A 27,246-nucleotide genomic window follows, 5' to 3' on the forward strand; every position below is an offset into this window, starting at 1 on the left:
GACTTTTGGCTGTTTCTTGTTTTCCTCGTGATCAAGTTTTTCCAAAAGCATTTAAAGTTATTCAAATTCGAATGTGTTATGTACACTTGTGCAACAAAGTTTTAACATTGATATTTTCGGTTAAGTCAATAACATTGATATAATTTGTATTATTTCAATTATGCCTACGCTATTTTCATTTTATAGAATACTAGATGTAGGATAATTAATATTCTCTATCGATATGATAATAATTTGATTTGCATACTCAAACGGTGCTCATTAATATAATGTGATATTTATTGCTGTAAGTTGACGACATAGAATATGGACCTACATTCGATATGTTGAAATTTAAGCTTACACGTGCAAAACTTCTCTTATTGTTCTTATGTACCACATTTGCACTCAATTTTTGTTGACAGATATGATGAAGGTTTCGTGATTTTTGAAGTCGAGTTTACAATTGAGGTCAAATTTTGCTGTCTGAAACTGTTGATGTATTCTGTCGATGTATTTTGTTCTGTCTGTTTACTACAGTTAAATTCTTGTTCTAATCTTAAAATCATATAGAAAGTTTTTTGTCTTCAACTTGACAACACAGATTGTGTGTATGATACCAAACTCTTTTGTAGACAACTGAACCCTAATGCAGACTGAAATTCAATTTTCAGCAAGAAACATAGCATCATCGTACACAATCATTTTGTTAGCAAGGATGATTATGAAATGCAACATACCTTGGGCAGAAAAATAAAAACACATGTTCTCTTCGAGGTAGAATGTGCGTCGAAAGTTAAAGAACTTTTGCAAAAACTTTCCTCAAATAAAACTTTCAACCATTCTTTCACCAAATCAAGAATAAAAATCAAGGGTCGCCGTCCAACGTTTGGTACCAGAGAAAGAAACTGCCTAACATTTACCGATATTTGAAATTCAAAATGGCCACCATCCCTGTGTTAAATGTTGGAGAAAATAAAATGTTCGATTTCCAAAAAACCAAGAGAGTGAAAATTTTTCTTACTCTAGGGGCTTTAGATGAGCCCAAACAAATGGTAGTTAAGAGAAGAATAGTAAAAAATTTGGAAGTCCGACCCCGAGGCGTATTCTACCTTAGAGAGAAAATGATATAGATATCATCAAAGCTTATCTATAGCCTACATATTCGTTTTCTGAGAGACTGGACAGAAATTACCGGGGAGGCTGGTGTTTGCTGGGTTGGGTTGCAATTTTTCGCCCAAGCATTTTTGAAGGGTCATGAAATTTCACGCATGACTTTAGGGATGGGTCACCACTTTTTGCGCATCTATTAGAAGGCAAGATGTGGCCGATATAGTACTTCGTCCAAAAATATCAAATCATGATACATAATACATCAGGCCAGCTATTTACATTTTTCCTATAAAAACAAGCTATATCATTCTGTGTATTTATACATGTTTGATTTATACATGTACTTTGCTTTAAGTAGGAAGTAAAAAGTGCATGTGTGTACAAGAAATTTGATTTTTGGATTTCATCTAAAATGTTGATTCATTATACACGGTAATCCATATGAAAACTGTTAAAAACTCTATTCCAAGATAAAGTTAGCAACATCTGTGCATACATAGACATTTAATAATTGATATAAATGTAATTGATTAGAATAGGATTGATACAAGTGCATATGTGTAGAAGAAATTTGATTTTGGAATTTCACCGAAAATGTGGATCCACTATACATGATAGTCTATGAGAAAACTGTATATAGTTTTTTTCAATATAAAACTAGCAATATCTATGTATAGACATTTGATAATTGACCTGAATTTACTTAGAAGTAGGGAGGTTACAAATGCATTTGTGAACAAGAAATTTGATTTTGGAATTCCACCGAAAATGTTGATTCACTATAGGACATGGCAGTCTATGAGAAAACTATGAACAATATTTGCACAATACTAAACTAACTAAATACGTGCTTTTATAAGTGTTTGAAAATTGATTCAAATGTACTTGATCAGAATAGTGTGTTTGAAAGTGCAGATGTGAACTATAAATATGAAATTAGAATTTCATCCAAAAATATTAATTCACTTCTCATGGTAGTCTAGGAGTAAACTATTAATTTTTTTTCTCCGACAAAAAATGCTTTATCTGTGCATTTCTAATTAGCGTTGTTAACTTTTGACTTTTAGGCTGTAATAATAGGTTTTTCGACAAACAATAATGTTGCTCCAACTTATGTAGCAATAATGGTGCTACAAGATATGGCAAGCCAAACTATAAATGAAGGTAAACATTACAGCTATTATCCCTTTTGATTTTGAATTGCTCTTCAAGAAACTGATAGAATTATTTATTGTGAAATGTATATCTGTTTTCATCGAATTACTTGAAATCTTACATAAAAGTAATTATTTGTAAAGGTTAAAAAGTATTCTCTGATATATGGAGGATGACACACAGGGCGAAGGTCACTCTTTTTGGGGCATGAAAATTGGGGGGTTTCACTTGTTTTTTTGCAAACATTTTGGAAAGGTCACTATTTTTCGCGCAGCGTCATTTTGAAAAACTCCGCCCCTCTGTAATTTCTTTCAAGTCCCTGATAAACTTTTCAACGTCTACTTGCACAGTTCAAAGATGAACTAAAGAGTAAAATGTCGTTATAAAAGGTGTTCAATCAGGCTTTCCATTAAATTTCAGCGACCTATCGGGTGCGTTTGGGCCGTACCGTTCTCGTCAGGAGAACATCCGACGAGGGCGAGCTTCCGATGGCTGTTCTTGTTCTTGACGACCAAACGACACAGCCTCGCATTTGCTGAACTTGGTACAAATGTGATTATAGTCACGGCAACAGACAACTGTCACGAAGGAGATCCTGTTTCTGTAGTGGTAGCGCTATATTTTAATCATCGTTCATACATAAGGTTTACCCACGGTCTCTCTATCATATCCATGATAGAGGGACCGTGCTTTACCCAAATAATACGTTGGAGACGTTCATTGTAGGCCCATTTGTACAACAGTTTACTCTCGAAAATTTTCGACAACACTCCAAAAACGAAAAACATCACATATTTGGAAAGATCAAACTTGTAATGATAATTCACCTATCTCGACTTGTATCCTGAGACGTTTTTCATACAATAGCAACATAGCACTAACATTTTCATTTTCGCGCGGCTGGTTTCCGCCATCTTGTTCTCGTCTGCTCCCCGGATCAGACCAGGGTTGTGTTCTTCGTTCTCGGAACGAAGATCGGCAATATTTCCGGAAATGTAGCGAAGAGAATCGAGCTCGCCCGGCATATCCGAGCACCGTTCTTGTGTTGAGAACAGTGCGCCCAAACGCACCATCAGTTCTCCTTTGCGCGTATCGCACTCAATCGAATTTTCTTGACAAGGTGCGTGTGCGCGAACGCGCTTCTACTTGTTTTGAAAGGTTCGAAGTTCTGAACAACTGGCAGGCGAAGTAACCGACTTTGCTGTTTGCGCCCTGGTGACAGAAGTATCGGATGTGCATGCGACTGCCGACGTCTTCAAAATATGGGATCTTCCACTTCTAGACTACCAAGTTCCCCAACCGAGAGCATCGAGACGACGGAACTCGATTCCGTGTACGACGAAGCAGTAGATAATATATTTGAGACGCGCTCTCCTCGGTGTTCAACTCCTACGAAGACAGCATCCGAGGAGCAGCGCAATCCTGTGAGAGTGAATTCCTGTCCGTCGGCATGTTCAACACCAAGGCGGAGAGCGAGAAGATCCTCCCTGATTGAAGGCAGTGGTCAACAGCGACCGGTCAAATACCCGTCAGTGTCGTTCCAACTGTTCGGAAGAAAGTTCAGCCGGCCCGAATTGACAAGGAGCAAATCTGGCCGGACGGGGAAAGGTGCGACAAAGGCGTCTGCGACGAATATTCTCGGAACCACACGCAGCAGTTATTGCCGGTCGTTTGACACATACGACGTGACTATCTTTACGGCCGACGACGGTAGGAAAGTTGTCGCCGTCGAGTTCAGCGACAAGGCTTACATTAACGGTCAGCCAGTCCATTACTACGGGGACGGGAGAGTGGTGAACAAAGATGGTGCCTTTGACCCTATGCTTCAGTACTACTATGACTGCGCCATGAACTTCAAGATGAAGCGGGGAAACTGTAAGATGCAGCAACGCAATCGTTCAACGCCAACTCATTATGACACGTAAGTGAGACAGACACTGTATGGAAACGATCATGACAGATAATGTATGGTGATGAACAAACAGTCAAATAACAAAGAATAAAAAATATAGAAAGAACACAACAAATCTAAACAAGCACTACAAGTTAATACACAAGTGGAAAATTTGGCAAAACTTTGTACTTTGAAGAATGAGATTTATCAAAACACATTGAAACGTCATTTTCAGTGTCTTGATTACAAGATCTACCGTCCATTGTCGTTGTTCTGCGTTCACGAATCAGCAAATGATTCATCGCATTCGCTGCTACATATCGCCGATCGGAAGAAAGCTCTCGAGGCTAACCCTTTCACATCACCGCCATGGTTTGGCCGAAAACCATTTTTCTCAATTGTGAATGTGGACCTGTTTACAGGGAACTGGGGCCCGGGGTGAACAAGATAATTAAATGATGGTTGACGCCACAAGGTTGGTCATTTGAGTCGTTTTCTCATTTTCTGTTAAGATTGTCCAAGGGTGCGCAAGTGCGGCTTTCAGCTTTAACTGTGGAGTGCCAGTTTCTTATAGAGGAAAGTTGTCGCCGTCACTAATGAAAACATAAATCGGGTCCATGATTGGTTGAAAATGTTACGCAAATCAACTTATTTATCAATACCTTAAGTAGTGTTGCATTTAACCAACACATTTTTTCAAAGCAACATTATTTATCAAAGATGACATGAAAAACCCCCCTCGTACTATATTTTGTAAAAACAGAGAATCTAAAGTTAAGTAAACCTTAATTTTGGCATTAACTATACAAATTAATTTAAGTTGAAAACTTTATACCACTTTATAAAATGTAATATCTCATTTGAAACTAGAATATAGTAGGGACAAACGGATATTTTTGCATTGTTTTGTTTTTTTATTATTATCAGAACGTCGCCGCTTTTTACTAAACGCTCTTCTCAATAGTTCTATTTCCTGACCGTCTCTGTTTATGTCGTACACCACAGTTTGCCGCTAGCGAGTGGACCGACAGGTGTCCAAGACGACAACGAAGAAGCTGTCGAGGCGAAGGACCTTGAGAAGGTCTTCGAGGAGCTGTCCAAGAGAATTGGAGACCTTGTCGCCGAAAACGAGAGACTTCAGAGCAAAATCAGCGAGGTGGAGATTATGAACACCAACCTCCAGATCGAAGTGTCAAACTCGAGCGTGGTGAGCGACAGAGAGATCAAGCAGACAGAGTGCGCCATCGCCGAGGTGTCGGCCAAACTTGCCCAGGCCGAGGAGTACAACAAGAAGCTTGAGACGCTTTTCTACGACGTGGAGGAATCGCGCGTCAAGGCGCAGGTCCGCGCCGAGCACCTGGAGGTAGAGCGCGGAGGGCTGGCTCAGGTACTGAAGGAGACGAACCAGGAGAATGCGAAGTTGAAGAAAAGTCTTGAAAGCCTCGAACTGTCTCTCAAGTCTGCCCTTGAAGGGGATTGCTCCCTGCTATGTGAAGATTCGCCGGGCGTCGAGGAAGTTGAACGAAGAGAGAGCGAACGTCTGAGAAAGAAGGCAGAGAGGTTGAGAGATCTTCTGAGGGAGAAAACTGGTCAGCTAAAGAACTGCAGTCGTGAACTTTCGACTTTGGAGCGGAAAGTTGGTGAGTTACAGACGGTGAATGCCCACCTGAGCACGATGTTTTCTGCCTATGAGTCCAGAATTAAGAGTCTGGAAAATCAACAGGCGCCTGTGGGGACGGAACGTCTTGAAAGGATAGAGTGTGAAAACGAGGGAATGAAGGTAGAAATATCCCGTATGGAAACTTTGTTGGTCGATCTAAGAACGAAACTCAGGGGCGCGGAGGAAGACAAGGCCGAACTGACTGACAAACTCGAAAAGAACTCACGCGACGTCGATTTGATGAAGGGCGACCTCGTGCGGCTGAAGGAGCAAAACGAGAAACTGCAGGCTGCATACAACAGAGTCAATATGGAGCTGATCACTAAAACTACATCTCTCATGACGGTTCGAAGGGAAAAGTCGAAAATTCAGGATGAAAAAGAACGCCTGGAAGTTATGTTCGCCGCTACACACTCGAAGCTTGAAAAGAATTTGGAGGAACGAAAAGAGATGGAAGCGCATATCAGGAAACTCGACGATCAAAACCGTGATCAGCGGGTCTTAATCTCCGACGCCAGCGAAGAGACCCTGAGACTACGAAACGACATCGAAGCCAGAGATGATTTTGCCAAGCAGCTAGCTGAGAAAATACACATCCTGAAAATGGAAAACGAGTCACTGAAGGGGAGAAAGGTCGAACTGGAAATCAGGTGTTCTATGCTAGCCAGCGAGACCGACGCCTTTAGGAAAAGACACGTACAGATGAAAGAGGCGCTCGATTCACTGGTTTCTCAAGATTGCAGACAACAGGCAAGGATGAAGGAGTTACAAATTGCTTTGGACAGCATTTCAAGCGAACTCCAAGCTGTGGAGAGCTCGCATCAGGAGAAGTTGCGACAACTACGCGAAGACAACGTGATTTCCCAAAGTATCATTGGTCATAACTGCTCTCAGTTACTTCCCCGTCTCATCCCTGAACTTTACTCGAAAGAGGACGCAGAAAGTGTACCCGGAAGTGACGTAGCCCCGTACATACCAGAGAGGGATCGGCAGGGCAGCTGCGAGTCTCTCGGCGACACCGTTGATTCAGAAAGTGGGCACAGTGCCGTGAACGAGGACGGACTAATATCCGTCCTTCCTCGCGGCAAAATGAACAACATGGAATACTAAAGTTGAATGCGCCTTTAGAAAACAGATTTTGAAAAAAACGAAAATTTTACCTTTGTTGGCTAATTTCAGCATCTTTTGTCACCTAACTGTTAGGTCTGTATCTTTTTTATTTGGAAACGAAAATTTACTTACTTATTGAAATTACCACATTGAATGTCTACTTTTGAATTTGACAAAATGCGCTTCTGTGATGAAAATGCATTGTGACCCTAACATTACAATGAAAAGGGTCCCTTTAATCTGAGCAAAAGTGTAAAACCTTTAATTCTGAGATATGCATATTTTCTCTACATGACGGTGGGATGGCAAAATTATAGTGCCAATTTAGCAGAGCACTGTGCTCAGCCGCTTCAAGAAGATCCTTATTTTATCAGTGTAGTTAGGAACACGCACGAGTAAACGTACAGTCCAAATACTTTTATAATATCAGATGAATTCCATTTCAATGCACCAGTTTTTGATACGATCGATTCAGACAAAAATATTAGTAGGAGAACAGTATTATAGTAAAGGGTCAGTAAGGCAGTGCCTTTCGTTTTTTTGAAACATTTAGTGACTATTGCTAGACCGTTTTACGTGAAATGCATGAACGGTATTTTCCATGGTAAATAAAATCAACCAGAGTGTTAGATCGTTTAGATTGGTGTGACTTCCTTGTTCGACCTACGTCCAAAAGGTGTCACAGATTTCCAGTTCAGGAGCGTCCATTATGCTGAACTTCCAGGGTTGTCACATCGAGAACACCCTAGACTGTGAAGGTTTCAAAACATCAGGACACCGTACCTTTGGTGTGACGTGTTACGCTCAACTTGTCTAGATGCACGATGAGCTAAGCTGTGCTTTTGAACTTACACAAAGCCCACTTCATCTCTCTATGCGATGGGACCATATCCGTATCAGACGCCATATAGTAAATCTCGGTCTTTCATGATAAGCCTCCCACGCACGGTGCACACCATAGACAAAACTGCTGATTGCAGCGCGCAGTTTCTTTTCCAAAAACAGCCAATTTTTAATTTAAAATTGTGATCGATCCTAGTTTTCGAGCACGCTCATCTTGTTTAGATACACAATGTGCTGCTAGACTTGTGCAAAGTTCGCATTTCTCTCTCTGTGCGAGGGGACCATTTCGCGTCCGCCATTTTGAATCTTGTTCGATAGCCAGTAACACTGCCCTGCTCCGCAGAGCTAGGTTTAGAATGGGATGTTGAGTTGTGAAATAGGATTTGGAATGGCATGATGTGTTGTCAAATGAAATTCGGAAGAGCATGTTGAGTTGTGAAATAGGATTTGGAATGGCATGATGTGTTGTCAAATGAAATTCGGAAGAGCATGTTGAGTTGTGAAATAGGATTTGGAATGGCATGATGTGTTGTCAAATGAAATTCGGAAGAGCATGTTGAGTTGTGAAATAGGATTTGGAATGGCATGTTGTGTTGTCAAATGAAATTCGGAAGAGCATGTTGTGTTGTGAAATAGCATGTTGAATTGTAAAATAGAATTCGGAATGGCATGTTGTGTTGTGAAATAGCATGTTGAATTGTAAAATAGAATTCGGAATGGCATGTTGTGTTGTAAAATCAAAGTAGTAATTTTGGCATGGATTGGACACCATACTTAAATAGCTTCAACTTCTGCCTGTAGCAAAAGTACAGCCTATATATAGAATAATGGATTTATACTAACGTAACTTAGCCGTAAACCCTAGCTACACATGCTGCCTGTCAAATAACGCTTTGCAGAGATCAGCGACACCAGCCCCTGCTGAGCTATTGCCGATCGACCCTCAGGTGAGGTAAGCCATTGCCATTCAATGCAAACTAAAAGGAAAACAGAATGAAACGAGGATAATAGGACCTAAAAAGAAAGTAAACATCTCCGGGTTTGCGTAAGGCATGGTGAACGCCCATTGACCTACGTGGTGCCAACACAAGCAGCGCTGCTGCCACACCACCGTCAGAGAAAGTTGTTCACTTCGACGCGACGAAAAAGCATCACAACAGATATGTCAGGAGTTGAGATCAGAGCGTTCGACTTGCATACCGATTTAGAACGAGTGCTGGACATATGGTACGCGGCATCCTTGAGAACGGGCCCGCTGACCGAGGGAGATCTCGACCGATGCATGTGCGACATGAGAAATGTTTACTTTCCGACGGCGGACAACGTAGTCGTTGCCGTGAGGGACGACGTTGTTGAAGGGTTCGTCTCGATGTTCGGAGATTACATCGAGGCACTCTTCATTTCTCCGAGCCGTCAGAGACAAGGCATCGGCACTCGGCTTCTCAATCATGTCAAGGGACAACGTCCTGGCAACCGTCTTACGATTGAAGTCTTCGAGGCAAACTCTCAGGCCAGGAGATTCTACAAGAAACACGGGTTTCTCCAAGTCGGGGAAACAGAGGACATTAGCACCGGTCTGCCAATGATTATATTGACGCTTTGTTCCAGGTAATCAACCATCCTTAAATTTGCCAGAGAATTTTAATAAACATACAAAACGTATTAAACGGTTGTACACGTACTAACGCATCGACTCAACGAAAGACAACTCATGTTTGAGTTACGGAATATCATCGCCAGGATGTGTGTAGAGGTAATGCCGACAAACGTCGCATTACAAATTTGCAGTATCTTTTCGGATATCTTGTCAAAAAGAGGTCGTCTGCAGTACAGACAAACTGTGGTGAGAACGCCTGGACTTGTTGTGGTACGAGGGTGCGTGTCGAAGTTACTCGTATTTCCGGCTGACCTGGCAAGTGAGTGTGTTTATCCCGTGGGCGTTTGGACTCAAGAAGGGTTAACTTGTGACAACAAAGGATTGTCCTTTTGTCAACGTCCCGCCCTGACAGCCAACAGTTTCTAAATAGGCCATTAAATGCCCGTTTTCTCGGACAATCATCCAAGGGTGTTGACGACAAGGCCTGCTGAACGTAGTCTGCTGAGATCATCAGCCGCTTTTAGACACTTTTTTTGTGAAATCACAGCTTTTCACAAACTTTGTCGATGCGCCTCGAAAGAGTAAGAATTATACACTTTTGCTCAATCTTTCCTCAATGAAACTTTCAATCATTCTATTACCAAATCAAGAACAAAACTCAAGGGTCACCGTGCAATGTTTGGTACTTCAGTACTTGAGAAACAAATTGCCTAACACTTACAGATTTTTGAAATTCAAAATGGCCGCCATCCCTGTGGTAACTGCATGGGTAAAAATAAAATTTTCGATTTTCGAATAAACTAAGTCAGTGAAAACTTTCCTTACTCCAAGACATTAAAAAGGAACCCCCACTAATGGTAGACCAACAAATTATTGGAAAAGTTTTAGAGTCCAAATATTTGCCCCCGGGGCGCATTCTCCTTAAGTGTCGTATATTGAAGGGTAAGTGTCGTTTATTACATGCCTCGAGGTGACTGCAAATCAGTGCACTGATTTGAATAGGAACATCCGGGATGTTAGCGGGCCGGTGAACGATGCACTGACCGGTTTCCATGGTTACCCGGGCCAGTGAAGCCTTTCGATGTTTTCGACGTCAAAGTAGACGCTTAACGCTAGATGTAAAATATCCATGCGCGCACTGCTATTTGGACTTTCGTTAAAATCTGTTTGATGCTGGTCGATAATGGTATAATTGTTTGAAAATTACCTGCATGTAACTAAATGTTATAATAATAAACTTTATTAATAAACTAAATGTTATATAGCATTAACTGTGAAGAGGCATGTAATAAAAATATTATTGCCTTAATACATGGGTTTATGTGCCCTCGCAGCAGGACACAATTTGCCCTCCTGGCGTCGGGCAAATTGTCACCTGCTCTCGGGCACCTAAACCCATGTATTAAGGCAATAATATATAATATTGAAGGGGACTATATGTCCTTGTGGGTACAATCATACTCTGGAACGACGACGTTGTCTTGTCATACTCTCATTCAGTTTTCTAAAAAAAACTAATCACACGTATTGTTTGTGTAAGAAGCGGGTCGATGACCCTCTTTCAACTTTTTTATTGTGTTTTTCGATCAGTGAGGTAAATACAGCAAAAGACGAAACCAGAACTACTTATCGGATCTCGTTATATAGCCTACAAAAATCGTGTGTCCGTAGTACAGCCCTTCTCATAGCCTCAGCAAATAAAGCGACAGAGAAAAATAATAAGGATACGGTTACATCATCAACGTTTGTTACTTGTTCGTCATGATGACGTCAACGGTGACGCAAATTCAATATCTGCGTATCTACCGGCACAAGGAATCCAGTACAGAGTCATAGAAAAGAGTCAAATGATTCCCTAATCTCATCTATAGTACCTTCATGTCCGTGTACAAGCCATCATAAATGATGACGTCATCATTTTGGTGCCTGTCAATGTTGACGTAATTAATTGTTGATCAGAAATTTATTTCCTATGTCCATCCACATTTTATCATTTGCAATCGGTAGGATTGTGTCTGTCTTGACAACAGACATTATTTTTCACCAAATTCGAGCATGGACATGACACATGCGTCGCACCCAGTCCCAAATACGAAAGCACTCGAACAAAAGAGGGTCATTTTCATGTTTGGTGAATGATTGCGATTTCGGTTGATGAAACAGCTACATGCGCAGTGTGAGTCACACTGTGTTGTTGGAAACGCAGCTGGTGGCATAATGTAAGGTTTTCAGAAGACAACATATGCTAATTCTGTCGATAATTCAACTTCGGTGTCTCAATGGAGCATTAGTTAGATGTGGTTCAGTTTAGAATAGTAAACAAGCTGTGAACGACATAGCCGTAAATCCAGTTTTACGGGTGTATCATACGGAACAAAATGATTTCTTAGGTAGGCCGGCTGGGGGCGGTGATCATCTCACTACCCTTTGCCGCAGACTATCGATGCTATCGCCTACTGCACGAGTCGAGTATCCATCAGATAAGGTAAACTTGAAAAACGACCGTCACCGCAAATAAGACCTGCAAGTGACAAAACAAGGAAACGGTAAAATCAGAAAAACAAACATATTGAAATTTTCATTTTAATCTCACATGAGTCATTTATAGCGACAGTAAGTTACATCATCGACATGGGTGTCCCATGTCATCAGGAATTCCTTGTACCTACGCTTTGACCCTTTTATGACATGGCAAGTTTTATGTCGATTCATCGAGCGAAAGGTTATCATCAAAATGAGATATGGGGAGACTCGACCTAACTACGCGTCTCAAAAGTGAGAGACTAAAACTTGTGCTAAAAATCTCTTCAATGATGGTTTCAAACATGTTCTTACCAAATCGAGGATAAAAAATCAGGGGTAAACGTGCAAAGTTTGGCGCTAGAGATAAAAATTACCGAACATTTACTGATATTTGAAATTCAAAATGGCCGCCATCCCTTATTAACTCTAAAAGATAAAAATAACAAGTTCCATTTGCTAAGACGGTACATTTGTTTCTTACTTCATGAACTTTAAAATGAGGTGGATCAGAAAAGAGTTGTAGAATTTGTTTCAATTTGAACGTCTCAATATCCATCCCCGAGGCGCAAACGATCGGGTTTTTTTTACGGGAGTGTGTGCTGTCAGTCGAATCTAATGTTGAAAAGGAAGATAGGTTGATTCAAAAACAATTAATTGCTTTTTCATTCTCATCCTGGCGCCTAATTATTTACCACTTAGTTGCAATTCACACGCGGCTGAAAAGTCACAGTGTGAGGCCGACTTTTTTATACGAAAGAAAAAGACCTACCTTTCGTAAAACTTGCTCCTCGATTTTTTAGACCACATGTCGAGCTAACAGGCTCAGCAATACCGTCATCGAAGCCAGCACAGTGCAGCTGGTGAGACCAGTAGCAACCGAACCTGTTGAAACAAAGTTCACCATGGCGAATTAGACTAGTAATGAACTATCAGGAATTGCTACAATCGAATTCATATGTGATTTCTAAAACTGGATTCACAAGATGGAATTTAATATTATTATCATCACAGAGACATAGTAAAGGACCATTATTACACATAAAATAGGACTTGACTTTGTGATTTTATATATATATAAAGGGGCAGGGTTCGGCATGCCAAGTCAGTGACAAATATGCATAATTGACCTTTGACCTACAACAGCAAACTGTAACTATGCAACGTGACAATGCACACCATCACCAAAGCACCGCACTACTTCAAGCAAAGCCACGAATTTCGTCTAACAATGAAGCCAAAGATATTATCGAGCAGTATTTTTTTTCAGGTGGTGCGTCGTATTCAAAGCCAACGTATCAATGGGTAGCTCAAAAGCACGCTTTTACGAGTACTTTTACATACCATTCCTACTCACTACGTGTGTGAACCCGTTAGTCTGGACTGATCACCGCCCCTTGCTGCGATTTTGCTCTTTAAAGAGATCAGTTATGGTTCATTGAATCAGTAACCGTGATTGGACGATACAAGGGACTTTCGGGTTGGTCGAAAGTTTTCGGGAAGGCTTCCCAAATACAATTCTTAAAGAAACTGGGAATTGTACGCTATGATATCAGTTATGCACCTATCAGTGTGATGAATTTTTTCAATAGAGCGTTTCAGACATTCTGTGTGGTTGACAACTTTGCCGTATGGACGTTTGAGTCACCGGGCCACCGAGATCTCAACTTAGTGTTCCTTTCCGCGTGCCCTTTCCGTGAGTTGAGAACAGCAGCAGAGTGGGACAGGGAACCAGACTAACAGGTTGTGTCACCTCCATGAATCACACCGTGATGTAATGAGAAATTTAACCCGAATTTTAATGAGTGACGCCGACAGAGAAAAAAACAAACTATCTCTTCTCCCCGAAGAGTTTCTACCTTCTGTGGTCGGATCTCCAGGAGCCTGAGTGGGCGCGTTCGTGTCGCCGGTGGGTTCACCTCCTGTGGCATGACAATAGATGATTGCATGGCAATTAAAACACTACAGCACCTCACTCAGGGGACAACAACGTCAGCATTTGCTATTCTCTGTATTCGAGTTTCAAGCACCATCATTTGCATACCTTTCTCGGCTGCAATGATTTATAGCAACGTCAGTTATGATTTATGATTTGTGCAGGTGGATTTCATCGATTTACTGTTGAAACATCAATATTAATTATGCATTTGCAAACATGTCGAACACAGTTTGGTCCAACGTCTGGCGAGTACAACTTACGTGAAAGCGTGGTAAACTACCACAAGCTGCCATCATAATTCCGAAAAAAATAATATCAAATGCCACTGCCGTTGTCCCATTTCGTAAATAATGAAAGCAAAATGTAAAACGCTCTTCGAAACGGAAAGTTTGATGTTTTTGCTCAAATTCTGCCCAAGGAAACTCTAAAGAATGTTTTTTGAAATCAAGGATAAAATCAGAGGTCACTGTATAGTGTTCGGGATCAAAGAAACAAAAATAGATTTACGGATGGTTGAAATTCAAAATGGCCGCTCTTCATCTTAATGACTGTGGGAAATTGAAATCGTCAACTATTACGTAAATGTTGAAAGTTTTCTTTATTCGCACACGTCCAAATGGTTATAACAAGCAGTAGATCAACAAAGTGTTGTTAAGATGTGAGTGCCCGAAAATCTGTCCCCAAGGCGCATGCTACCTTATGTAAAAGAGCTAATTGCTCAACAATCTTATACTTTTGTAGTCTGTTTGTCTGTTGGTCCAGTAGTTACAGATTGTGTTGGACTAGTATCAGCGTTAGTACGTTGGAGTTTCAGTTTCTGTGACAGTAAGCACGAAAACACGCACCTGATTACCAGTCGTGTCCCACTTTCGTTTCGAGAGATGTGATTTCCGTGGGTTTGAAATCTACAGTGGCAAAATGAGTTGAAAGTGGACCGGAGGCGAAACTTGGCAAAGGAATTTCGATTTCATTCTTTAGGTAATATGTTATGTTGTCGAAGACCCACGGAAGAGTACTTTAGAGTGCTTATACCTATGAACATCCGATAGAAAACTTGATACATGCACATCCTACAAAGCACCATTTTGTTCCCTTTTTCTATATTCAATTAAGGGAGAATTTTCTCTCAAGCCACGTGTCCGTCCATGGGTGAACATCACTGCTGAGTCGCTCCGTCGTTTCAGACACCAAAACTGTCAAAACCTGCCGCCTTTCAAAAACATTCTGTGTAATACTGGATAATTTACGATACTGCGAATTGGCTGACAGGAAATTTATTTCGAAAATGTCCTTATTTGAGCGAAAAAGTGAAGTAGAAACTGGCGTCAGAAGGTAGTAGCAGTAACAGAAACAGGTATAAGAAGACAAAGAAATTCTTCGTAGCATATGGTCACGGATGCCGCTGCTGGACTCACTTGCAGTAAAAATAGACCGTGCACTGTCAAGATTGGAGAAAGTCGAACAACGAGTAGACGTGCTAGAGACTACGTGCACAGACTTAGAACATGCTGCCAGCTTCCTTGAAGAAACAGTCGAACAAGTGAAAGAGGAACTGACTAATGTAGCCTAAAAGAAACCTTTGCCACAACGGAGCAGGTGAGAAAGTTACAGTTGGAAGTTGTCGATTTGTCCAATCGTAGTCGATGAAATAACATCGTGCTACATAATGTTCCAGAAGGTGTCGAAGGAAAGGTAAGTGTAGATTGCACTAATTTTGTAACCGAACTGTTGAAAGAAAACTGAAAATAACGAGGAATATAGAAATTGAGCGAGCCCACCGTTCACCTGTAGCTATGAAGCCACGTGAAGGTGCAACTCCACGTCCTACATGCCGGATTTCTTTGCAACAAAGACCGAGAAGAAGTACTCCGCACCGCAGCAAGGGTCTTACGAAAGGATAAAGACAAAATGCGTATTACGAAGAAACAAGACGACAACAGAAGCAACTACTTCCGAAAATGTATGAACTGCGCCGCAAAGGGAACTTTGCCTTCATTTCGTGGTCAGTGCCAAGAGTTATCAAGTATAGCGACGAACCGCGCGAACCCGGTAAACAACGGCGGCTGAAAACAATACGAATTGAAGATCTCAAAAGATGAGTAAAAATGACTGTGGTTTTGGATGTCTGAAGCTTGAGATTTTTTAACCTACGTGTGGCATTTGGTTCGTTTTCTGTTCTTCGTGAACATAAGATTTCACAGTATGCAGATGACACAATTCTTTACTTGAATGGCACTGAACAGCCTCTTAATGAAGCCTTATTATATTTTGAATAAGTTTGAAAATATTTCTGGTTTGAAAGTCAATTTTGACAAGTTAAAGTTTATAAAATTGGTACCTTGCGTCAAAAAACTATCAATTACAAGACAATATACCCTGTAAAAAATTGGAACAAAATTTTCAGCCTCCCATATAAGTGTACCATTGAATCAAAAAGTAGAATTTTCCAGTTCCACCTTCTACAAATATTTTTACCAATGTCATTTTAAAGAAATTAGGTAAAGTGGAAAGTGAGCTCTGTAATTTCTGTCTTGAACGTCTTGACTCTATTTTACATCGCTTCTGGTTTTGTCCAGTCGTAGAAGTATTCTGGAGAGAATTTTCTTTATATTTTTTCGATGCTTTCAATATGGATATTCAACTCGATGCCATATCAGTCATTTTTGGTTATAATTTCAATGCAAAGGATATTCTTTTAGAACATCTACTCATCCTTGCGAAACAATACATTCATTGTAATGTAAGAACCCCAAAAAGATTAACAATTGGTAACTACACGAGATTGGTCAGTACAATCAAAGAAGTTGAACACAATATTGCCTTAAGAATGAACACTTGAAAAACATAGAATGAAGTGGAAATGATAGTTTGTGCTCTTTTCTTCTTCTGTGACTCTTTTTGCTTTTTGTCCTGTTTGCGTTTTTCTGTCCTTTGTTCTTTGTGTTTCTCAGTTTAAATCAATAATAATAAAAAAAGATCTCAACTTAGTGTTCCGTTGCGCGTGCCCTTTCCGTGAGTTGAGAACAGCAGCAGAGTGGGACAGGGAACCAGACTAACAGGTTGTGTCACCTCCATGAATCACACCGTGATGTAATGAGAAATTTAACCCGAATTTTAATGAGTGACGCCGACAGAGAAAAAACAAACTATCTCTTCTCCCCGAAGAGTTTCTACCTTCTGTGGTCGGATCTCCAGGAGTCTGATTGGGCGCTGTCGTGTCGCCGGTGGGACCACCTCCTGTGGCATGACAATAGATGATTGCATGGCAATTAAAACACTACAGCACCTCACTCAAGGGACAACAACTTCAGCATTTGCTATTTTCTGTATTCGAGTTTCAAGCACCATCATTTGCATACCTTTCTCGGCTGCAATGATTTATAGCAATGTCAGTTATGATTTATGATTTGTGGAGGTGGTTTTCATCGATTTACTGTTGAAACATCAATATTAATTATGCATTTGCAAACATGTCGAACACAGTTTGGTCCTATGAATGGCGAGTACCACTTACATGAAATAAACTACCATCATAATCCCGAAAAAATAATATCAAATGCCACTGTCGTTGTCCCATTTCATAAATAATCAAAGCAAAATGTAAAACGCTCTTCGAAACGGAAAGTTTGATGTTTTTGCTCAAATTTTGCCCAAGGAAATTCTAAAGAATGTTCTGTTGAAATCAAGAATAAAATCAGAGGTCACTGCATAAAGTTAGGGATAAAAAAGCAACAATAAATTTACGGATGGTGGAAATTCAAAATGGCCGCTCTTCATCTTGTCGACCATGGGAAATTGAAATTGTCAATTTTTACGTAAATGTTGAAAATTTTCTTTATTCGCACACGTCTAAATGGTTATAACAAGCAGTAGATCAACAAAGTGTTGTTAAGATATGAGTGCCCGAAAATTTGTCCCCAATTCGTATGCTATCTTACGTAAAAGAGCTAATTGCTCAACAATATTATACCTTTTGTAGTCTGTCTGTCTGTTGGTCCAGTAGTTACAGATTGTGTTGGACTAGTATCAGCGTTAGTACTCCCAAGAGACGTTGAAATTTCAGTTTCTGTGACAGTAAGCACGAAAACACGCACCTGATTACCAGTCGTGTCCCACTTTCGTTTCACGAGATGTGATTTCCGTGGGTTTGAAATCCACAGTGGCAAAATGAGTTGAAAGTGGACCGGGAGGCGAAACGTGGCAAAGGAATTTCGATTTCATTCTTTAGGTAATATTATGTTGTCGAAGACCCACGGAAGAGTACTTTAGAGTGCTTATACCTATTAACCTAGAAAACTTGATACATGCACATCCTACACAGCACCAGTTTGTTCCTTTTTTCTATATTCAATTAATGGAGAATTTTCCCCTCCTATTTCATAAAAGACGCAATCTGAGGTCGTATAGACTGCGGTTATAGTCACCAAAATAGTTTTTTCTTTGATTTCGCGTACAATCATACCAGTTGCTTCAGCGACCACAAGTATATACCAGCCAAGCCAATATATTAACAGTTACAAAGCTACATTTAGGTCTGATACGGTGACCTATACCGTTCTGTCGTTGTACAGCTCTCCCGAGCTCAGTAAGAAGCCGTGGATATTAAAGCACGCATATAACACAAAAAAAATTCCTGCGTGGGCGAGGGTTAGATTGAGTTAGGGTGAGGGTGAGGAGTTAGATTAACTGTTTTTTGTGAAAATTGAGAACGCCCTAGTAAGCGTATATATGCGTAATATCAATCACAGTCCATACTTTAAGCTTTGTGTCGAAACAGTGTTCACTAACCTATCAGCAGTTTAAACTTTAAAGCAATTTCAGTGAAGATCCTACAATTACTTTCAGATTTTTGGACTTCCAAACGTTCGCTTTGAGGGTGGAATGGGGGAGGGGACGTGAGGTCAACCGCTAATAATTTGGTTTGCTATACGCGTGTTGTAATTATCCACGGGCCTGAAAGCGTTGCTTAGATGTACTTACCCTCAGTTGTCGGACCTGTCGCAGTTGATGAGAATGTTGATGACACGAAGCAAAACAGCAAACAAACGGTGGCCAGCATGGAAGCCCTGAAAAAATGTAAACAAAAAAACAATAACCCCTGAATATTAGAATAAACTCTTTTGGTACCTCCATGGAATAGCTTATTAGAGGCAAACTTCAAGAAAACATGCATTCTTTCGAATATTTAATGTAAGAAGCCAAAAAATCTTCCGACCCATTTCCTGCAAAAGACAAGCAAAGGAATTGTCTGCGATTGTTTTCCCATTTTACAAGCGGACGTTGGCAAGGAAATCGGGAGATGACGGCCGACGACTTTCGTTGCAACGTTACCACGGAAGTTTGGAGTTTACCCCATACAGCCTTCTTGAGCCAGAAGCCCCCTGCAGATACGGGTACTACCGTGAGGAGGAAATACAACATTTATTTACGCAGATAATGTCTGAACTCTTCCATTTACTAGTCGCCATGACATTAGCTTTTATCGTTCCAGTTTTCAACTTGTATTCTTCCGTGTCATGGAGGTGACGGTTCTGTGAATTCGTTTCACAAGTTACTACGCTTTTTGCATAGTTTGGGCCCTATCTTGCCGCTGGCTGCGCTATTATCCTTATGTGGTAGGAATCACTCGTGTTTTGTATCGGTATTGGCCAGTGCCACTTTTGCAGACTTTGAGGTGCTATCGTGCAGGTTTCGTGTGTCCAACCATCGTGTCGGTGATGTGTCCATTGCATCATCTGTTTTGTGAACTTAAGAGGACCTTGTGTAAGTCTTTGCTCCCCCTGGTGGCCAGGAGTGTCACATGGATCTGACTGAAACTTAATATTTTGAACTGCAGCGAGGTACTTCAGATTTCAAAAATCTGTACCATGGTGCTGTCCTGCGCCGATGAATAACTGGTCACTCAGTACCCTGTTACGTATACTGGTGCAGGTCACAGGTTAGACTTGGTTCAAGTCCGTGATTTGTGAATGTTTGAGTTGGGTGAACGCGATGATTTGTGCTCTGTTTTCATGTGAAACGCGTGAGTGTGGTGAACGCGATAAGTGGAGTGGTCGCTGTACAGGGGAGACTTGGCTTCCCAGGTTAGCCACTGTGAGTTATTACGGTGTAGGTTGTTCGATTGCGTCCGCTAATCGTCCGGTATAGAAAAATAACTGGACGTCCTCATACTGTTATTCGTCGTTTCTCCATTATTCACAGTTATCCAAACGACGCAGCAGGGGAATTTGTAGAAGAAAGGAATGTTTGTGCGGTAACAACGTTGACGAACTCGAACTTTAAGGTAGAATGTGCCTTGAAGACAGGTATTCTAACTCTCAAACTCATACCATACTATTTTGGCCTACCACTTGTTGAGGCTCATGGAGTATCTAAAGTTTTCACCGGCTTATTTTTGTGAAATCGAAAATTTCATTTTTCCAACAAAGTTAAAACAGGGATAGCGGCCATTGGTAATTTGCTTTTCTAGTGCAAAGTTGACCCCTGATTTTTCTAACTGGACTAGAAAGAGAACTTTGTTTAAAGTTTCTTTGCGGACTGAAAATTTTAGCGAAAGCTTTAGTCTTTCCATTTCCAGGCGCGTACTACCTTAACCATCCACACGTCCAAGTATCATTCTAAACATAAAGCCAGCTTAAAAATTTATCGGGCCTTCTTATTTATGAGGACCGTAAAGTGCATTTTAAAAACTTGCGCCAGCGCATTGATAATGTATTCGCATATATATCGGTGCAGTATCTGAGTTGTAATTAAAGGTATACAGTCACCTGTAATCTAAATATGCCCATATATGGTCAAAGAGGCGTTCCTTGGTATTGAAAATGCCCAGGTGAGGGCGCTGTTTTTAAAAAGCGGTCACCCGCTTAAAATCTGTGATTGGTTAGATTTTCTCTTTCCATGGTAACTGTGGCAAAATTGGAACAGGTGACAGTATACCTTTAAGGCACTATGCGCCTCGGAAATGAAACACTTAAACTTTTGCTCAAACTTTCCTCAATGAAACTTTCAGCCATTCTCTTACCAAATCAAATCACCGTGCAAATTTTGGAGCTAGCGAAACAAATTATCCAACATTTTGCTATATTTGAAATTTAAAATGGCCGCCATTCCTGTGTTAACTCTATGGAGAAAAAAATTAATTTTGGATGTTCGAAAAACTAAGACGGTGGAAATTTTTCTTTTTCCAAGAGCTTTAAAATGAGCCCCCACAAGTGGTAGATTAGAAAAGAATTTTAAAAGTTTGAGAGTCCGAATATCTGTCCCCAAGGTGCCCTCTACCTCAAGAGAAAACCCCGTGAAAAACAAAATGTAGTGCCTTCGTGAAGTAGCGGGTCGTTTCAGAGCTTGGCGTTATCTACTATACGCTGACAGAGAGCGGAAATGGATTTCCTAAAGTCCTTTCCAGTACATTGAAACATGAGTTGGTATTAGACAGGAAAGCATATAAATTGTGGAAATATGACCAGAGCAAGATATGCGATTTCAATGGTTTTATCAACGGACGACGAGGGTTCGATAAAGTGATAACAACTGTTCCCAGTCTGACCGTTTCTCGAGAAGTCGCCGACTATCATTGCGCGGCCCATATAATATGTCAATTATGTCGCGTCGGCCGCGGCTGTTTGCGTTACTGGGTCTTGTACGTGCGCCCTGTCGTTCCTTCAGAACTCGGGATCTTGAACCTATACGACCTCTTCCACAAAATTATTGGTCATAAGGATTATAATCTATCAAATTTGATAAATTGTCAGAAAAGATGACAGCTTTATTCATCATCAATTACATTTGTCATGTTGACAAGTCCCTTCTTCTGAAAATGGCATATTACTTTCGTTTGAAAAACAAACTTTTATAAGGGAAGAATAAAGTCATGAGATTTAATATCCATCAATGATATAAAAGTACCGTTCACATTCCGAAGGAGTCATGGTGACTGGTTATTTTACAACTCGACTTTATACTTTGTCAAAGATACGCTCCTGAGTACGCGCTGGTAAACTGAACGTAAGATATCGGGTAAAGTTCGTGCATGAGGTTACTCTCTTTCGGTAACCGTGAAGAAAAAGTTGTCGAGAAAAGAGATACCACCTTAGCGAAGAAAATCAGCGACAATTATACAAACCATTGTTTGCTCCGAGACATTGAGTTAACGGTATGGGCAGATCACCTTTGTGTTTTGAGTTCAGAACTTCACTGAACAGTCAATCAATGCGATTTGGCTGTACGGTTTTGTAGCGTCGACCAGCTGGAGACCGGGACACGCTAAATGTGATGATCAACCAGTCTACTTCACTGTGTATTAGTCGACACTGCAGTTGTCCGCTTTCAAAGGTAAATGTTAGTAAAATATTGCACTCCGCGAAAAAAATGAGACGCTCCACTAGACCAGACACCGCCAAATATGATGCTTACTTAGCAAGATTGAACGGGCATACGCCGCGGTAACATCAGCGGCTGTACTTGCGCCGGGACACTGACCAAAATCAGTTGACTACTACAGCAAATCCATCACGTCATTTACATCACATTACGCCATGCCTCAATATCCTAAATCGACCTTACTGTTTGACAGAGAAGAATTTAATTCTTATTCCTCATTATAATCCTTTCAGTTCTCAGTTGTCTCGCACTAAATTATTGAAATATCTTATCTATATATCATTAGCCCGGACATGGGTGTCTTTCTTTGCTAGAAAGGCTTTTTCAAAGGATAGGAGAATACGGAACTTGACCGCTGAGCGTACAGATTCAAGATTGCGCGATATGGCAACGGCGAGACTTGTTTACGCAAGCAGACCAAAGTTCTTCTGATCACGGTCATAACATTATATCTTGCAGAAAAGTCGGATTGTTTTTTTCTAGTCTCCTTATTTGAAGAAATATTTTTGTAGCTGTTAACATTAAACACAGTATTTCTTCGAATTAATGCACCGTTGTACGAAACCTAGATGCATCCTATTCGAGACAATTCAATTTAACTCAAAATGAACGAAATTGCAATTATTTTGGAATAACTGCATAGTGATAAAGTGGTGAAAATAATGTGCAAGGGTACTTTTTAATATCATATTCTAGTGTTTGCAGCCAGGACTCGCACTTGCGACAATGCCCCCAAAACGGAACCCGTTGTCCCTCATTCTCGCGCACTGCGAGTCACCTCGGGCGCACTCATGAGTCGACTGTGTTCAATGGGTGTTGTCTGCAAATAACATATGTTACTGACGATCGCCTTTGTTTTGCACGATTATTTTGAGGCTTATATTTTCGTACTTTTACAAGCTGTGATTGTAGTCTGACTGAGCTCTGATTGGAGGCAGATATGGTAAACTGTTACAAAATAAAAGCATAGCGACGCGGTCCCGGTAGCTTGAATTTTGTTTTGTTTGACAACTGACACATTTTGTCCCAAAATGTGTTAATTGCCCCCAAAATAAACAGTAATGGGACACAGTGTCCCCTGGTTGAAAATTCCTGGCTGCAACGATGATATTCAATGTTTCATACAAGAGTGGAAATGATGATTGTATAACTGTGGATACTTTCTCGTTTCTAAAAATATCCTCAACAAAGAGAAGTAAGAAATTTTATCTCATGCAAATATCCAAAATAGTCAAAGTCGTATAGGCTAAATAGCAACGGTTGAGAGGCATTGGGGAGCAATGCACGTCACAGGTTAAGGTAGTATGCCGTCAAAAGTGAAAGACTTAAACTTTTGTTCTAACTTTCCTCAAGGGATATTTCAATCACTCTCTTTCAAAATCAAGAATAAAAATAGGGGGTCACCGTGCAAATTTTTGTACTAGAGAAACAAATTACCCAAGATCTACCGATATTGGAAATTCAAAATGGCCGCCATCCCTGTGTTAACTCTATGGAGAAAAATAAAAATTTTCGAATTTCGAAAAACTTTGCCGGTGAAAAGTTTTCTTTCACCAAGAGCTTTAAAATTAACCCCCACATGTGGTATATCAGAAGAGAATTGTAAAAGTTTGATATAACTATAGTCCGAATGTCTGTCCCCGAGGTGCGTTCTACCTTAAAGCGAAAGAAAATTTAACTGCGTTGTGCAAAATGTTATGCTGCAAAACGAATATGCAAAAACCATAAATATTATACGTAGTCTTTTTCTGTTGTGTTTGTATAATATATTAATAATTCTACAGCAAGACAAAGCTCTAATTATCGAAGATAAAAAACAATACTTTTTTGGTTTCGATAGATTTTCAGTCGAGCTTCTGAGAAAAATACTTCGAAACGAAATTCGATGAAATATGAAAAAAACATTAAAAGACACACAAAGCATACCCGTGTAGATACAAGCTTATCAGAATTCACAATTTGCTAATCAGACGGTATGCATATTTCACACAAAATATACTCAAAGTGTCCCTTATGTAAACCGATCATGATGCATTTTACAATACAACAGTATAGGCTAGCAGGTGCTAACATTTCCTCCTTAGTGACATTGGATCTCTCCTTATGCCATAAAATTCTGCTTAATTACGTACGAAGCATTTGATTCAATGTACAAACGCAAACCCAGCGTTCCACATTGACTAGATCGCGATCCATTATACTTCCAATAATGTTGTTGAAAACAAAAAGCAAATGAAGTTTTACACTTCAAGCGAACATAGTAGGGTGCAGATCAAGCGAAAGAGAGCACAACGCGCTTGCATACGTCACAGCGAAGACAAGGAACCAAAAGTAAAACTTTTTTAAACGAAAATTCCTGTTTAATCTAGCCTTTTTAAATAATTCCTACTGAACTAGGTCAATGAAAGAGGTTTGCCTCACATATTTGAACTAAACCCGAATAACCCTTGGCCTTTCTTTCGATTCAAAATCTTGACGTGTAGATTGGTCGTGTGATCAGTTTATAAAGTAATCAAAATTTTCTTGGAAAGGAATGCCTTAAAAACCACGTGATTGGCAAGACAGTTGCGTTGTTGGAAAGTTTCCCAAAGAATAAAGGGAACTATTTTTCAAAAGCCGAAATATAAAGTTCTCAAGACTGGTATCAGAAAAAACCCTGAGTTGAAGAAGAATCGTATCTTACGAAACTCTGCTACGATTCCCTCTCCGTTGTCGGAGAGTAGCTCCGGCGTCGACGCTCTTACCACTTTTGTGACTGGTTCGTAAAAAGGAGCGTATTTCTAATATTTGTTTCGCTACCGAAATACTTGTGTCACAGAACCGATCTTAAAACGTGTTTTTTATCGAGTTCTCCATTCCGCCGCAAACTTTTGTTTAATTACTTCCAGCGGCAGAAGACCCGTGTGATCGGATTGAGGCTTGTCCCAAAGTGCGGCCTTAAAAACTAATTTGCAAAGGAAAGGGCTGCCTTTGACTGATTGAACAGAGAAATGTTGTAAGATTTTTACATAAAATATCAATTTGTAAGGCAATTAATATAACGCGATTAGTAGACATGTCACTCTGCCGCTTTGCAATTATAACCACGGTGTGTGGAGGGATTTTGGTTTAACGTTTACGGTGGTCGTCTTTAAGTTTGTACTCTGCACTATGTGTGATAAGGGAATACGGTTAAACACAATAAAATAAAGTAAAACAAGTAAAAACAAAGAAAATATTAACAAAAAGAAGAAGAAAGAACAAAAAGCGTTTCAGCGGAAACGCTCATTTCAGTGATGAACTCCAAAGTTTCAAAAGTCAATGCGGGTATGCGAAAACCAGAAAAATATTTGACAGATTAAATCAATCAGAACAAGATATTGAAAAGAAAGCAAAGCTATTTTTTGTACGAACATAAAAAATGAAGTACAAACCTCATGGTGCTATCGATGTTATACTCTTGCAGTCTCCGAAAGTGACGCTAATACCAGTCGGTACTATCACGGCGACTTATATACCGACTTGTTACCATGAATATCCATGTAACCAAAACAAAATTCAACTAAAGGTGACAAACTTATGCAAGCATTACTCATACTCAGCCTATGTCTTACATCTACAAGCCTATAAATCGGGAGCCCAGCCCAGGTTTCTTCTGATTGGTTCGGACAAGACATTTAGTTAATTGATATAATCGGATTCCTTTGAACACAGGACATGTTCATGCATGTCGCAACACATTTACACATTTTGTCTGGTCATGTACGTGATGCACTTTTGGCAAGAAAGGCTTTTTTATCTGATTTCGTCTCCTTCATTGTTCTATAGACTACACTTGAATGGCCAAATGAAATTAACCACGCCTTCCTTTCAAAATAGATCTTGCTACCAAGGCAACACAAAACCAATAAGGCTCTTGATGCGTTGATCACGAAAGTTCGACAGACTTTGGTGTTAAAATTTCCAGTCGTTGCCAGCCATATGCGTGCAAAGAAAGACTAAATGTTATAGAATTTGGTATTTGTACATGGTATTTGTACAGTCCAACTCAAATCGGGGACACTTTCTCACTTCGTTTTCGTTTGGTAATATTCGGACCTGTTGAACACCCAATCTGGTTTTAGTCAGATGTAAAGATGGCGACCACTGATAAGTCGCCTCACAGCAATATAACGAGAACAACAACCAACAAGCAAATCTGGAATCTTCGCCCTCTCTACATCTGATATAAATCAGATTGTCCACTTGTCTGTAGCATCATGGCATCGTTTCCTCTTGGGGGGAATCGCATGTAAAGGCGCAAATAAGAAATAAAACGACACTTTCTCCATTTGGAGGTAGTTACTCTCGTGAGCTTCTGTCGCTCTACTACTTATCGGAGCGGCACAGTGCGGAAATGTTTCACTGTGCGAATCCTCGTCTCACTGTGTTTGTTTATTGTATCCGGTATCTCATTAACACAACCTAAAAGTTTTAAAACCCAGTCCAGTCTGACAAGTAGGCTCTCGCATCTCACGACGGGTCGACCTGGTCCAGAAAGCAAACCTGCAACCCCAAGATGCAGATAATTAAGGAGTTATAAAAATCTGACGTTTGAAACCCCTTATTCGATTTACTATCTCTTGTGTGTGTCTGTGTGTGTCTGTGTCTGTGTATTTGTGTTTTAAATGAGCAATACAATGAGTTGATCAGAACAATGCTGTTTGTGGAGATAGAAGTTCAAGAGACCTATCACGCAGTCCATCAAGGTTTGTCACGCAGTCCATCAAGGTTCAGTTAAACATGTTGAGACAAGAGTTACGCGCTCGGTTGTGAGTACGGTCAATTTTAAGTCTTTAGGGAGCAGTTAATACAATGTTACATCCCTAATGTTTTAGCAAGATTTATAGAAAAACAAAACTTTCGTGTGGAAAAGTCGGTGGATGTGACAAAAAATGGAGGCAGGATAAACAAAGAGAAGCACATTTTCGGTTACTTTGTCGCGTTTTTAGAAGGACTTGCCCACAGCTCATAAGAGACATAAGAGGTGCATAACGATTAGAAATAAGAGACTCTTCAACTATGTTCATGGGATGCCC

The 27,246-nt window shown here is 40.3% G+C and overlaps 2 protein-coding genes across 6 annotated transcripts in view; one reads left to right on the forward strand and one right to left on the reverse strand.

The window, feature by feature from the left end:
- The first annotated feature begins 8,916 nt into the window (after positions 1 to 8,916).
- On the forward strand, positions 8,917 to 9,366 carry LOC139152848 (peptidyl-lysine N-acetyltransferase YjaB-like). The gene has a single exon (XM_070726200.1). It carries the CDS (start codon positions 8,917 to 8,919, stop codon positions 9,364 to 9,366), a length of 450 nt encoding a protein of 149 aa, XP_070582301.1.
- Positions 9,367 to 10,878: 1,512 nt separating this feature from the next.
- Positions 10,879 to 27,246, reverse strand: part of LOC139114250 (rho family-interacting cell polarization regulator 1-like) — a 30,551-nt gene continuing 14,183 nt past the window's right edge. Inside the window, exons 1-8 of one of the 5 annotated variants that reach the window (XM_070675834.1) lie at positions 26,510 to 26,519; positions 25,603 to 25,622; positions 18,791 to 18,876; positions 17,781 to 17,876; positions 16,985 to 17,047; positions 13,731 to 13,793; positions 12,644 to 12,756; positions 10,879 to 11,872 (exon numbers count right to left, since the gene is read on the reverse strand). In XM_070675834.1, the coding sequence (XP_070531935.1) occupies positions 12,671 to 12,756; positions 13,731 to 13,793; positions 16,985 to 17,047; positions 17,781 to 17,876; positions 18,791 to 18,876; positions 25,603 to 25,607 (399 nt within the window). In that variant the 5' untranslated portion in view covers positions 25,608 to 25,622; positions 26,510 to 26,519 and the 3' untranslated portion in view covers positions 10,879 to 11,872; positions 12,644 to 12,670. Of the gene's footprint in view, positions 11,873 to 12,643; positions 12,757 to 13,730; positions 13,794 to 16,984; positions 17,048 to 17,780; positions 17,877 to 18,790; positions 18,877 to 25,602; positions 25,756 to 26,509; positions 26,520 to 27,246 lie in introns of those variants that run through there. The other 4 variants (XM_070675833.1, XM_070675830.1, XM_070675832.1 and 1 more) reach the window with 4 other exon arrangements.

The sequence above is a fragment of the Ptychodera flava genome, chromosome 16 (genome assembly GCF_041260155.1).
Source record: "Ptychodera flava strain L36383 chromosome 16, AS_Pfla_20210202, whole genome shotgun sequence".
Taxonomy (NCBI): Eukaryota; Metazoa; Hemichordata; class Enteropneusta; family Ptychoderidae; genus Ptychodera; species Ptychodera flava.